Source organism: Hyalella azteca, unplaced genomic scaffold (genome assembly GCF_000764305.2).
Source record: "Hyalella azteca isolate HAZT.00-mixed unplaced genomic scaffold, Hazt_2.0.2 contig5778, whole genome shotgun sequence".
In the NCBI taxonomy this organism is placed as follows: domain Eukaryota; kingdom Metazoa; phylum Arthropoda; class Malacostraca; order Amphipoda; family Hyalellidae; genus Hyalella; species Hyalella azteca.
In genome coordinates this window covers 173,600-189,009 of record NW_025935958.1, presented here as the reverse complement: position 1 = coordinate 189,009, position 15,410 = coordinate 173,600, and the positions used below count along the sequence as shown (strand labels likewise).

The 15,410-nt window shown below is 37.0% G+C and overlaps 2 protein-coding genes across 2 annotated transcripts; both read right to left on the bottom strand.

Moving 5' to 3' along the window:
• Nucleotides 1-394: 394 nt before the first annotated feature.
• LOC125177926 lies at nucleotides 395-1,785 on the bottom strand. Its single transcript, XM_047880631.1, has 4 exons — nucleotides 1,599-1,785; nucleotides 1,078-1,222; nucleotides 775-857; nucleotides 395-476 (listed from the first exon to the last, which is right to left on the bottom strand). Exons 1-4 carry the CDS (start codon nucleotides 1,728-1,730, stop codon nucleotides 450-452), a joined length of 387 nt encoding a protein of 128 aa, XP_047736587.1. The 5' UTR covers nucleotides 1,731-1,785; the 3' UTR covers nucleotides 395-449.
• Nucleotides 1,786-5,849: 4,064 nt separating this feature from the next.
• On the bottom strand, nucleotides 5,850-10,410 carry LOC108679414. Its single transcript, XM_018168033.2, has 4 exons — nucleotides 10,271-10,410; nucleotides 9,955-10,072; nucleotides 7,523-7,739; nucleotides 5,850-7,223 (listed from the first exon to the last, which is right to left on the bottom strand). Exons 1-4 carry the CDS (start codon nucleotides 10,272-10,274, stop codon nucleotides 7,047-7,049), a joined length of 516 nt encoding a protein of 171 aa, XP_018023522.1. The 5' UTR covers nucleotides 10,275-10,410; the 3' UTR covers nucleotides 5,850-7,046.
• Between the last annotated feature and the right edge of the window lie 5,000 nt (nucleotides 10,411-15,410).

The following is a 15,410-nucleotide window of genomic DNA, read 5'->3' as shown; positions in this document are numbered from 1 at the left end:
CTGGCATCTACAATGCTCCACATAAAGTGAGGTTCCAGGTAGCATAACAGCCATTAGATAAATATACTTGAAAACACTTCAGCGCTCAACCCGATGCTGAATGGATTACTCGTATAATCTAGAAAAATCCTACTCCGACCTTTCACATTTCAAGGATAAAGAATAGAACGAAGATAATTTAAGTGATGTTTATTTGTATTAAGCCATCGTTGCCATTGACGTACGTTGACCATCGTCACTGTCTTAAAGTTTCCTCCCAGTGCCGGCTGCAACGGTGTGTTGAACTTCGACCTGGCGCCGTTCGTGTTCGTGTTGCCGTAGAACAAGCGCGTGTCCATGGACCAAGTCAAAGCGGGTCTTCTCCGAATGGAGCAGTTTGGACTGCAATTTAGTCACGTGAGCTCTTGTTTGCATGAGCTCTACTTTGGTCTCCTGCAGCAGCAGGTCCACTACAGCTTCTGCCATGTTCTCGCCTGCTACAAGAATGCGAGTCTCTAGTAATTCTACTGCAGAATAAATATCAGCTAAAAGCAAATATAATGAGAAATTAGCATTAGCTCTCGCTGCCTTCACCATCAAATTTCCAAAATTCCAGTGTTGTGGCTTATGAAATATGAAGTGGCTTACGAAACTTATGAAATAAAGCTAGACTGATTACCAGTTAATGCAACCGTGTCACATACCCTACAGCAACATTCAGTGCAACATTGTCACTGCAACATTCAACATTCAATACAACATTCAACATTTAATACAGCATGCAACATCCAATACCTGATCAGCTGCAGATTGTGCCGCGATTTCATTCTCTCTTTCCACCTCTTCCAACTGCTGCCGCAATTTCTGTAGTTCTCGCACTGAGAAAAAAAAAAGTATTTACAAACCAAAACAAAGAATTGATGTACATGTACTCCTAATACTGCAGCCTCCTTGAGTTTCGAAGTTAAATAATGAACTATATAGTTTTTTTAAGTATTTCATTTTGAATTTCGAATTCTTATGGATGTGGGAGCATTTTTCCTAAAATTTTCCAAACTTTTAAATTTAGCGTTTGAGCAAAGGAATGATCTCACAAACCTGAACGGGCAGTTTTCCTTTCGTAAATTCCCCGTTGAGCTTGCCACTCCTGCTTCTCTACCATGAGGTCGGTGACCTCCTGGTAGAGGCGCTTCAGGTCTTGTTCTTGAATTGCCAGTTGTCTTTTAAGTCGGAAGTCGGGACTCTGCAACACAGCCATTAATTAACTGAAGCACAGTCGTGGCATCTCTGTAACACAGCCATTAATTAACTGAAGCACAGTCGTGGCATCTCTGCAACACAGCCATTAATTAACTGTAGCAGTCGTGGCATCTCTGATGCAATGTCCTCATAAGCATGAAACAGAAGCAATCATTCCTGATTTATTCGAGTTGGATTTTTTACATAAATCAAGATCGAGACTAGATACAAAATTCCAGATCAGAGGATTAATAAACGATACAATCACACCCAGAATAAATAATAAGGCAAAGACACAAACTGTGACTCAGAGCTCAAATGTCAGGGGGAGACGGTGCTGTGAACATAAGTGTAGTACAGTGGTTATCGAGTTAGAAAACCTGCACAAGTAGTTTCAGCGGCGACTGCAGTGGAGCTTTAGGCGTCCTAGAGCCTAAAGCTACTGCGGCACATCGCAGCAGCTTCTTTCGCTCCACTGCACTGCTGTTGCTGCATCCTGCATAAGTAGACATAAGAGCACGTGTTCGTGATAGTTACAGTGGGGGGAAATAAATATTCGTACACTTGAAAAATCGTATTTTAATGTAAGTACACAAACTTAACAGGAAAAGTGATTTAAATTATGTATAGAGACGCATAGTATTCAAAAATACTATCAAAAGAAATNTATTTAGGTATTTCCCCCCACTGTATACACTTGCTTCATCTGCACAAAGAGTGCCTATAATTGAGCGGAAAACGTATAAAAATATTTTTAAATGTATCATGCAACCTTGAGACTGATAAAACTAACGCTAAATGAATAAATTTATATGCTCAGAATTCTTTGTAATTCTGCGAATTTCACCTTATTAATCAGTCGAAGTCGCTTGGAAGGTATGCTACCGCCGGCCATGACATCAAATGTCAGCACGTCAGAATCCTTAAGTCCAGTTTAGGTGCAGCTCGTTTGCGCTAATTTCTTGTCACATTCGTAATAGACCATATCATATTATATCATTGTAATGTCGGCGCTGAAGAATTTTCCTGGTGTGGCCAATCGATTATTCTCGTACTTTTGTACCTTGTCTTCATCACAAAGCTATAGCCTATAGGACTATATTATTGTATTTAAATTGTTTTATTTCTATTAAATACAATTTGGATTTAGAATTTAGTTGGTAATCCTTACCTATAATTAGTTAATAATCTCAAAAACCAAATTTCATTCAAGCCCTTTATGAAGATAGATACGTAAACACCACACGTTGCATATGGATAAAACAGTGTAGCCTACCTATTCATTCCACACGGCACACTACGACATCGATGCAGAAACAATATACCTACCGGAGTAACCGGACTACCGGTATAACTGTAAAGGTAGAACGATCATTTAGTAGTAATATAGTATAGTAACACTCGGTAGTAGTGTTCATTCTGATCAGTAACAAAAACTATAATATATGATTGGAAAATGCACATTTATTATGATTGGCCGGCTTGGCCGCTTCCTTCATATACATAAAAGGTAGGTATTCGCTTGAGCTGTTTTGAATTTGAACTTTTGAAGACACCCATGCACATATCCCAGAAAAACTTGAGTAAACGTAACTATTCGTAGAAAAAGATCAAATCAGGATCTTTATTCGAATATGCATAGTTGATAATAATTAGGTAATTTTTTTAAAATATTCATATACCAGCCAGGAGGTTAAATTAACTTTGTCATCAGAAAATCTTCCACTTGCTTGAATGTATGTTTTTCATAAACCTTCGCAGTTCCTAATTATGTATGTAATTTTGTATTAGGAACAACGTATATAAATCAAACTGAAGGATTGATTTCTCTTCTGCTGCCGAGTTTCACAGATTGCAAACATCGAGTGCGTTAATAACGTACAACCACACACGTCTCATTCCAGCCGTCAACTGAATCTCCGAGTTGCTGTCATGCTACCATTGCAGTTTCAGCAGCCTTCGCTGGACGCAGTTAGTTCTGGACATATTTTTTTGTCAGTTTGTGATTATAGAATGGGCATATGTGACGTAATCATCTTAACCCAGTCCTTCCGTGCTTGAGTTAGTTTAACCCTTTAGCGGGCCCATCACGACCTCGGCTAGAGTTTGAGGCAACGTTCAATGCCTCAGCAAATCGCAAACTATATCTGATCATCGTTCCATACATAGCATCATCTGCTATCATGCCCAAGAATTAAAATATGAGTACCTATGTAAATAAAAGTTTAAATAAGGACGATGAAACTAACGCTCTTTCCACATTTTTATAAAAGATATTAGTAGCAATATCCATTCAGCATATTTAAGTAACTTGATGAAATAGAAGCAAATTGAGGCTAGATACTTATTACTTGTATTAGAAATTCTGAGTTTATTTTATTTAACCCTTTTTTTAGCGTAGTGCACTTATTTAATGAGAATTTTCACCTGCGATTTGCTTCTACAAAACGCAAAATTTTTGAAAATTCATCTTATTAATTATGTCGGATAGTTAATGCTTTTTTTTTACTGCATTCAGAAATTTTAATTTCTTCCTATTTGTATGCTTGCCCACGAAAGGGTTAAAAATACTTTGCATGATGTAGCTTGCTATTTATCCTGCGCCAGATCGGTTCTAAAGCACGATTCACAGTTAGTAAAACATTTTTTTTACCAGATTAGAAGTATTTCCCTACTTCTGACGGATTGCTTGGAGACTGAAATTGAGAACCCATGAAAACAGTCACAATATATTTTGAAAATTAGGTGAAACAAAGATAAAATGCATCAATATATATTTTTTCTAAAATACAGAATATGAGCATAAATGTACAAAATAATATCAGTCATTGCATGCGGAAGAGCGATCGAACGTCAAGGGAGCTGAGCTGCGCGCCAAATCCAGACTGCTTCTCAGAAAGGACGTTCAACCAAATCAACAACAGTAATCATTATTCATTCTTAAGCAGTTTTATCCACCTGCTCACCAAGAGCCCGTTTCCATCGAGCACAAATGTTCCCAAATATCAGAATTTTTCTCACAGCACAAGAGTAAGAGACTTAAGCGTTCGCATACCTCAATACATTTAGATTGCCTAGCCACATTTCACTTTAAAAATGTGAGAGATACAACAACTATGAAGAAATATTGATGATCCTCTGCAAGACTATTAGCTACGACCCTGATTACCGCAAGTTCACCGTGCCGGCTACACAACATCCACAAGAAACGGGCAAACAGGCTCGAGGTTACGAATAGGTTAGTGTCCCTAAAACATATTTGTGACAGAAATTCATCTTTTCAGAATGTACTGAAAACTAATATTTCTTTCCTTAATCTTTTCTGATTAAAATTTGATTTATTTTACAGAAATACTACAGCAATAAAATCTCACACGAACAGCGATACGATTTGGTATCCTTTAAAATTATATTGTCATGCTTAGAAAGACCTGCTGGGAAACTATCGGCAACTAAAATAATCTTGCAGGGATGAGACTCATTACACCGCACACGAAATAACACTGAAATAATTCATGATAGTGCATCATCAGATGCCAAAATCAGACCTCATCAAGATTCATGAGCTGCTCAAGTTATTCGCCGAAAACTTAGAACAACTCGGCAATCGTATCAATAGTGCAGGATGTTTCTATCACATGCAGCCGGCAATATTTTTTTAGTCGCTAATAAACAATGTACTCGTGTTATCTTGAACATCAGAGATAGAAAATAAATTATACAAAATTATTAAACCACGTCACTAAAGGTGAGATTCATTCTCGAAACTAATGTGTAGACTGGGTTAGACCTCTGCTTAATTGCACCGGCATAAATTTACATAACAACATAGCAGCATTTATAAGTGTAGCACTAATAACTTTATGCGAGACCAAACTTCACCGCTGCCCAGCCGTCCACAAGATCCTCTATGAAAAGTATACTGAAAACTTTTAAGAAACTTAGTAACTAAAAACGTACAGTATGCAATATTTGCATGGAACCATACTCATAAAATTAGAGGAAGCAAAGTCGAAAATATCATTTTAAATGAGCTGGAAGTTGTAAAATAGGGCAATTGGCGCTGATAGGTATACATGATAAATTAGACAAGGTTGCAGATAAATAAGGTTCACCCAATATAAAGAGCAGATACCTATACGTTTTGATGGAACATAGGTTGTACGATAAATATTGTTCAAACGGAAGACTACTCAAGTGGAAGGCGATCGTTTCAAGGCACATATAGTTGTTAAATCCCGTAAATAAGCATTTCGAAATCAAAATGAATGGCACCATGAGCAGAAATCCAAAATGAAATTCAATAAAATTCTGTACCCAAATTAAACTTGTGACGTTTTTTCAAGCATAATATTTCAATTTAATTGATGAGCGACAATAAATAATCTGACTCTAGTTCAACTTGCTGCTCTGCTGGACAGAGCCAGACTAACTAAATACAAAAGTGAGATTCTCAAACGTGATGTATACCCGTACTTATGGAGTGAATCGTATTGAGAAGATATTAATCATATCAAAATTATACAGAGAAAATCTTCTAACACGAAATATCTTTAAACTTAATTGTCATGCCAATGAAAACGATATATTCCTACGATATCATCAGTATTCAGGAACAACAGATTAAAAAATATAAAAATAACTATTCACAGCAATGCGAGCATGCAGCAGTAGAGTTGGAGCATTTCTAAGAGTACTATTGCACACGATCGTATTATTTCAAGGGCATAATAATATTTCTACACATACGTAAAAGAATCCTGGACGAGTCAATACATTGATTCAGGTACATCTGCAAGAGATGACATCAGAGCAGCGTTGACTTCACACAGAATTGCGTCATCGGTCGAGACAACGTTCTTGAGAAATTCATTAGCAGCTAATTATTACTTTGTGATTATTTAAAAGGTATTGATATGACGAATATATTGTGAGAAAGGCATTGAGACCTTAATGACTACACTAGTCCTGAATGAAACTCTATTCATTGATGAGCCTTGGACTGCCTTGGTTAAAAGATAGAACGAAACGACCGAAATCTAGAAAATAACGAAAACGACAAGGAGTTCTAGTTTGAACTACAAAAAAGTTGAAACTTGAATAGTATGAAGTCCCAACTTTCAACCAAAACATCGGTCCCAACTCTTACATCTATTGATACATGATATAGTGAAATTATTTATAGCTTGAACAAGTTAAACTCTGCTAAAGTTCAAGTACTACAACTACTACTACTACTACAAGTGTACTTCTACTACAAACATTAACATGCAATTATTGTGGAAGACATCACAGATTGATGGGAGGAAATTGGAGCAGGTAGCCTTTTGTGCGAAGTCATTGACATTATTGTCACTAAGTTTGAGACTGGAAGAGTATGACGTTATTGGATTGAGTAATCAAGCAGTTAAACTGAACACACAACTGATCGCAGAAAGTCTTTGATCAGTTAGACAGTAGTTTAGCGAAAAAAACATGCAAATTATTTGCTAATAGGATACATAAGCTTAATTAAAGCAATTAACGTCCAATTTGAGACAAGATAGCATCAGGTAAAATCAACTTGGAGACCAGGAAATATAAAGAGAAGCAATATGCAGCATTGACTACACATTGAGATTACGTTGAGTAATGTAATGCAGAGGGCAAAGGATGTTGCCAGAAGTCCCCAAGTAGATTATATATATAATGAACACAAGGTTGCCAGAAGCATCCAGGTTGAAGAAGTGTAGAGAATAGATAGTGCAGAGAATTTTGCTGAAAGCCTCATGGTAGTTTGCTTGTAGACTACATAGTGCAGGATATGTTTCTGAAAGTTGCTTGAAAGATCACGTGTAGAGGTTACAATGAGCAAGGCTGTACATGGTGCACACGGTGTTGTTTGAGGTCTCAGTGTAGTAAGGATCTTGTTCATCTAGCTGGGCCCCCATAACCAGATTCTTCAGGTTGCAGTAGTTCACACCGAAATCAATGACAGCATACCAAGCTTCAGAGTAACTATTGCCCTGCAAAAATCACACTAATATTAAAGAAGCATTTTAAAAATAATTAACCAAAGTCCAACTTAATTAAGTATTGCGCATTGAAGGAAATAGGTAATCAATTCAATCAAAATTTGTATAGATTTATATTAATTTAGATATGTATAAAGATTTATATAAATCTCAACCAAAGGTTTCATGAGATTAGTTTTTAGAAATAGAAATAACAAATAACAAGATTTAGGTTAAATTTAAGCAATTTTATAATAATAGGACATGAATCAACAACTTCCAGACTACCATTTGAGCAAACTACCACTCACTTGAACAGTACAGCCATTCTTTGAGGTAGCAAAAGTGAAATTAAATGAATCCCTGAAGCTCAGAAAAGGCGTGGTGTGTGTTCCTCTTATGACATCAGTATCACGACCCAGGAACTCATAGCCACAGCGCTGCTTTGCAGTGCAGTCTTTGTGGCTCCACTCTTTGATCTGCGTCACCAGCCGATCTTCAACGGAAGGGCAAACTTCTCCAAATTCCCTGAAAAAAAAGATAAATTCAAATAAATTACTGGTAATCACCCCTCACACTGTTTTCAGATACATGATTAAATGTATACAGGTAAATAACGTGGAAAATGACACAAAATGAACGGAATGACACGTAAACTTTTGCATGCTATTGTAACTAATGCATTATAATCTCTTGTAATGCATTAATAAGTTTGTAACTTCTGATTACTCAGCATGTGAGTAAATATTTTGTTTCATTCAGGATTTAAATAACTCACATCATTAATGCAAACTACATTCATATTTTCAAAGAATCAATTTAAGGGATGCATTTTTAAAATAAAAAGTTCTAACTGTCTCAGTTCAGACCAATATCAAGTAATAAATTTTTCAACAGAATGAATAGAATTATCCTGAAAAATACAGAGCTACCTGCCGCCTACAAACTCAGTTACAAAAAAAAAAAAAAACATTTAACTCGCATCTCTTCAGCAGCCAGTCTCTCTTATCTATCAAGTAATCTGGGCCAAACTTTGCCTCCTGTGTCACACTGCTACCATTCAAATTCAAGTAAGAAAAATCCACTTGACAATTTTGCAGTTGCATGCCATAAAACAATGATGAAAGAAACCAGTCCATATAATTAGATTTAAGATGAAATTTATACAGATTGGAGAGTTCTATAGATTAGAGATGAGATTCTCAATATAGGTTAGACAACCAGAATGAATTAGAAGATGAACATGGACCAGTAGTGTGGTAGCTAGAAGAGGCATACAACTGGCTGAAGAGTGAGAAATCTTCAGCCAAAGTTTGACATTTGTATCTCATGAGTTGGTCATCCCAGCAACAGGAGTAGCAGCATCTCCTGAATGCAGCCTGCCATAGGCATTTCAGCTGTTCATGTCACATTGATGAGAAATTTCATCTTGGAGTTCATGAAAGAAAGGTTAATACAAGTATTTAAAAATTAATATGACTGTGAAAAATAAAATGTTGAGAGTGAGGAGGCCTAAATATCTGCTTGGTATAAATAGATTAACACCTAAACAAATATTGTAGCAGGTTTTTTAGGTTAGTTGGTCAGTAGGAGGCCATATTTTGTACCTATACTATATTTTACTAAGCTGTTAGTTTATAAATTATTACTATGGAAGTCCATGCTGCAGAGAAGACCAAAGCATAAAATTGAAATTTGTAATGCAGCAGTGTGATATAATGTATAAAAATATTTACTCCTTGACACCAGATTGTATTTTGCAGCCATAAAAATAAATACGTACCAAGATACAAATGCATTTAATGAATGGTGAAGTTGTGAATAATGGTTTAATAATGGTGGTTTTGTGGGAAACCAGTTTTTGAGCTATGAACTCATTTTCCTAGTCACAAAAGGTCATATATCTGATTTGAATCTTAAGGCTATAATAGCAAAAAAAAATTTTTCTTGCCTTGATTGAAGTTTTCATCACATGCATATGGATATGATACACTGGCAAGACCTCAACATTCAACAAATGTTTTTGTGTCAGACAAAAATTTGACAAAGTTTGGTACTGAAATAAATAAATAACAACAATAACAATGAATTACAAATTAATTGGAAATAAATATTAGCACACTATAATTATAATATTTTTTTAATTAAACCTAACAGATAGATGACTTAAATGGTGTTTAACAAAATTACCTTTTAAATCAAATAATCAATGACTTATTCTCTTCAGAGTTTAGAGAGCAGGGTCAAAAGAGCCACAAGAGCTCAAACTAACTTTTAATATTGAACAGAAGTTTTTTTAAAATTGCAGGCATAAATGAAAATTTCACAGGTAATTTTGGAGAATTGCAGGTAAAGATAGCCTAAAAGGCTTCTTCTTATCATTTTACCTGAAGAATTTGGTAAATGATCATGAAAACAATAACAAGTGAGTTGAAGTGACAGTGAGATTGACCACATTTGACCATTCAAGGGTGTTTTTGTCTAATTCATTTGTGGCTTCTGTCCAATTTTACACTTTGAATCTCAAATACAAAAAAATTGTAGCATTATGAATAAGAAGCAGCACAATTTCTTTAAAACCAAGAAGTTTTCTGATATAGAAATTAGAAATCAAATATAACACTCAATATAATCAGATGGTTACCCAACCCAAGAAATAACAGCTATAAAGCAAAGAGGAGAACAATTCATAAATTATACTTCTCAAGTTCTCAGTTGTCACTTGTCACTTCTCAGTTCTCACCACTTCACTGAGCATGAGGCATGAGAAGGATAAGGAAAGAAGGCTGTGAAGAGGCCCATGGAGCCAGCAATGATAAGAACAGCCACAAATGTAAGCAGACAACAGCAACGACAACAACCTGCAAATGAAAGAGAAAATTAAAAATTGAAAAATCAACTCCATGTCTCCATTCAATGATTTCAATCCAATCTGAATAGGAATTTAACACAACTCAGAAATAGATTTACCCTTGAAAATAGAAAGAAGAGGTCAAACATGCCATTCTATTCTTCAAGGAAAGGTTGACTCTACAGTTATGAAATAGGATAAAACTCACCCATTTCGTATTAGTTGCAATATTTTAACAAAAAATGAATATCTGTACTAGCTCACTAGACAAGATCAAGGCTGAATAAGCAATGACGCATGCAGTAAACGAGTAAAGCAACAATCAACAAAGAAGTGATTTTTTTTCAGAGTCCGATTCCGAGGAACAACTGTACTAAATCCCGGAAGAAATGGATAAATATTACATAGGCTTCTGATAAGACTAAGTGAACAACATATCGACAGTTTATAAAAACATATTTAAACCTGTCTTCAACTCTTGATGTTTTTAATCCAGCCTTCATTTCTATTAAAAAAGTGGAGCAAAAACATTTTTGCTAAAACAAAAGCAACAGTCCTTAATCCGTGAATTAGTTAGGATGTCGCAACAGTCATAATAATAAATAATAACAATAGCGGTTTCATCGTTTATTAGGCTGTAGGCCTTCCGTCGATTCTTAACATGGCAGAACATTCACAGCTTGATGTGGTCTCGAACGCACAACTCACTGCTCCAATTCTGCTGTGCTTAACCGCCCGGCCTCCTTGCCGATTCTGACCAGAAACTGGCGCACAGAGCTGGGATCGAACCTGCACCTCTCTGCTCCAATCTTGGTACTCTGAACTTTAACCACTGGGCCACCCCGAATCAAAATGTTACTCGAATCATAATAAATTTCATAAAATACACATATTTATACAAATTTAATAATTTTGCCTTTTCAATGACATAAAACTAAGTATTCTCGATCATTATCGACGTCTGCGTGGGGACCTCATTGAAGTATACAAGTATACTCATGACTTATACAAGGGCCCAGAAGGATTACTAGAATTTGAAACAAGAACCAACACCAGGGGCCACGGCTATAAACTAAAATAAAATAAAATACTTAAAAATACTTTTTTAAAAAACACGTTTTTCTTGTGGACTAAAAAGTAGAAAATAAAATACTTAAAAAAACTTTTTAAAAAAACACGTTTTTCTTGTGGACTAAAAAGTAGAAAATAAATTATGGCTTGCCCCAAAAACGTGGGTCGGGCTGATTTATGATTAAAGCGAAAAGCACACAACACACGAATTTTGGAAATTTGATGGTGAACGTACAGCCCGACCCACGTTTTTNGGACCAGGCAATAAGTCCAGCAGCTATCTCAATCAATCGTCAGCTATGGAAAGATCAGGTTCCAAAGGCCGGATCCCTTGTGAATCAAGTCACGAAAAGTTCAAGAATCGGCAACAGGCCATGGGCCTATTTCTTCAGCGCCGACACTTCTATTCTATTATTTGCAGAAAATTTCCTTTATACACAGAGAAATAATAAATTGACGGATTTATAGGTTTACGACCGTTCAACCAGCACGACATTTATGCTAAGTTTTATTTCGAACTAACAACTAATTATCGACACTTACAGTCCCATGCTACCAGGATTGTAGGAGAGAGAGTTGCGGGTTCGATCCCAGCTCTGTGCGCCAGTTTCTGGTCAGAATCGGCGAGGAGGCCGGGCGGTTTAGCAAAGAAAAATTGGAGCAGTGAGTTGCGAGTTCGAGACCGCAACAAGCTGTGAATGTTCTGCCATGTTAGGAATGGGCAAGAGGCCTAATGCCTAATAAACGTTGAAACCGCAATTAGTATAATTACTAGGTAATTAATTATTTTTATACGGTTGCCAAAGTTAAAAAAGATCATCTCTATAAATGACATAATAGTTCCGGAGACGCTGTAGCATAATAAAGCAAAAAACTAACCATACATAGAGCACAATGCTAATTGATGAGGAGAATGTAGCTGTCCACTATTTACGGTTATTTCTTGAACTGTCGAACCAGTTTATTGGTTGTGATTCGCTTGCCTGCAGTAGCATGTCAGTAAATATCGGCCTGTTCAAAGACTTGACAGTTTTCAGGCAATAAAACACTGGCTCACAAAAATGTATCTTCAGCTAAGGTATGCCAAATGTATTTTCAGCCAAAACTTTTAGGCATGAGAATGCTTTTTAAAGTCATAATTTGTTTGTAGTCAATGACTGATGAGACGATGGGTCTGAATAAGCTGTTGCATTGAAAGATAAACTGAGGTGAATAAAAGGTTTTCCTGGCTCTTGAAGTATTGATACTCCGTCTAAATTCAAAAAGTTATTGATTTAACTGAGCCTTATGCCATATCAACAATGCTATACGATTTCCAGTTCCAAAGCTGTTTTATATTTCTAACTTTGAGTATATAGGATAAATTTTGCCTGAAACCAATAACTCTAAATGCCCTTGCATTTCGTGAGCAAAAAGAAAAGCTATTGACTCAAAGCTTGGCCTTCATTTCTGTTAAATTTCTCGAAAATTCTATAGAAACCGCGCCATTTAAGTTGCGCACAGTAAAAAAAATTAAAAATAAAGTCTGTGAAGTCAACCATCCAATCAAATATAGAATAAATTTAAATCTGTACTCGAACTCTGCCCCGTGGGCCGTACTTTGCCCCACCTCTGCTCTAAATAATGTGGTAAGCTAAATCCGAGGTCGTTGTGCTAAAGACAACCTGAGCCTACAATATGAAGTCTTGTAAGCCTTAAATACTGGCATATTTTTAGAAAATCCTAGAATAATTCACATTTGTATTCCCCTCAAGTGAGAGAAACATTTATGAAACAAATCGCTATGCAAGAGAATTTTTCTATACTATAGGAGGAAATACCTCCAACCTTGTTCTATTCATGTGGGGGAGAATTGTGCATTATTCTGTAATGGGAGGGGGCGTCAAACTTGCACTATTCTGCAAGGAAAAATGGCGGATGGATTTTTCAATTCTAATAGGGAAAAGTTACGAACATTGAGCGATTTTGGTGGGGAAGTGGTGATAATTTTGTACAATTATTTTGGGGATAATGGAAAATATTTTGGAGAATTTTACATGTTGAGCTTTTTAAACAATTCTTACTGCGAATAAATGGAAGACAAAGGCCTGAACGAGGCGACATGATGTGTAGGGATGAACTAATTAAGGTCAATTAACGAATTAATATGTTTTTGAAGTTGTTTTATTACAATGATTTTAGTATTTTGAAAACATTTCATGATAATAAAGCAGTTTCTACATGAATAATGTCTGGATTTGGCCATAAATAAAGTTTCAAACAAATTTATAATTCTTTGCGACATGTTATGGTGTTGGCGCGTATTCGCGCTGCAGCAACAACGCTATCGAGCACAGCGCTACGACTCCTATTTTTTGCTCTGCCATCGTTGTCGACGCCGCCGATCAAATTGATACACCAAACTGGATTAGCGACAACAATAGGTTTAATTGCGTTACGAGGGAGAACGATACGATGGATGCTTGCCTCAAAGGCAACTTTTGAGAATACTATAGTCGACCCTCAGTACACACGCGCAAGAGACGAACACATTGATTGATTTTGTGATGTTTGTTGTCTGTGTTTGAGACATGGGCATACAAAGTGTTTCATGTCAAACCTAAATGTCGATGAGGCGGTGCCAGCGAAACGCTGAATGTTGTACCAGTGAAGCCACCTTATTTTAGTTTTCTAGGGAACTTAAATTGAAAATTTTTGTCTAATAACGATGACACGATTTTGTCCTCTATCCTTCTTGAGATTAGAAGAACAACTTGTGGTTTGCCAAACAGAGGAGGGTTGCTGTCACCTGTTGCAGGAAAAAGTTCGATGTTTGTTGCGCTAAGAAGAGCTTTTGTCGATGCATGGTTGATGATTTTTTTTTTTTGCGGTTTGGGTAAATGGCGTCTCCGTCATACCAGCTTGATGGCATATATTCATGAACGCTTAAACTAACATGCAGGTTCTGAAGAAACGGCGAGGAAGGCTGTAGGTAACATTTTAACAAGTTTCTTGTTAGGACCTTTGCGAATTCGGCGCCAGGCCGAGACTGGACAAGATGGAGTGGCCGATGTCAGCTTGCTTTACATCTCGCGAGCTGAGCGCAGCAAGGTATTCAATCACTGATATTTAAATTGAGGATTTAGTGAAGGTCTATTGAGAGAGCTCTCAAGCCTGAGTTGAGAAGCAAAAGTGTGAGCTGTGATGGATTAGAGAGAAGCTGAGACATGGGCACGAGTTCTCCCGCTGTGAACAGAGTTAACCACACCTGCGTCATCGCTCACCCACTTAGACGTGACCGACGCTATCGCCGGTGTCCGGATTGTTGCCATAGAGCGGATAACTTCATCAGTAATTGCTTAGGGTTGAGCTTACAGCAGTTCTGATGGAGTTGCTGCATGGAAGAGCGTTGTCCCTGAGAAACGTATCGTGTTATAGGGCGCCACTTCGGTGGTCCAGGTTTAGCTCGTCTACGCTTGCGCGGTCAACGGATAGAACTCGTCAGAGACAAAACCAATTTTCTGAGTTATCTCTTAACTCATAATGATCAGAAAACATTTAATTTGAATCATAATATTTATTATTGTGGATTTCATTAACTGCGATCTCATTAACTATTAAAATAAACACTAATCGAAACATACACGAATACAAACCTATAACTACATAATAGGCCTTGATAGAGAATCGATGTCCTGAATAGAGAATCGATGTCTTGTTTTCAGAGCAATTATTAAAACGAGTGTTTCTTACAGAGATTTACTGTCACATTTCTTACTGTCGGCAGAGGTTTGTTGTCGCGTCTCATCAGAGCGCCCGCTGAGCGCCTGCGTCGCAATTGGAAGCATCAGAGGAGGACGGCTGACTGTGTAGCAGTTAACAGGATTCAATCCCTCACTAATGGCATTGCTAACACAGAGAAGCCCGTTCATTTTACACGTCACCGATCCCTCGGATAATTTGCCTTCTAAACTCAGATTTGAAGGCCCGAGGCGATCTCGGCATGGGGCCGAAGCAGTGGATGCAATCTGTGCCCCGAGGCCGTCGGATGATCACCCTTCCACGAATTCGTCAGCCTGGCGCATAAGTGAGATTATCCTTTAAACCGACGACAAATCTACCAGAGGTCGACGAAAATAAAGTATTTCTAAACCAGTTTTTAGACTTGACTCTTTCTTACTTGATCTTGTCACCTTTCCATTGAGAATTTTTGGCGTAATGTAAAACTTGTAATTCATGTTGTTTCGGCACAAGCTGTACTCACCCCAAGCTATTTTTTCTCTCTCCGCGTTCTGTCT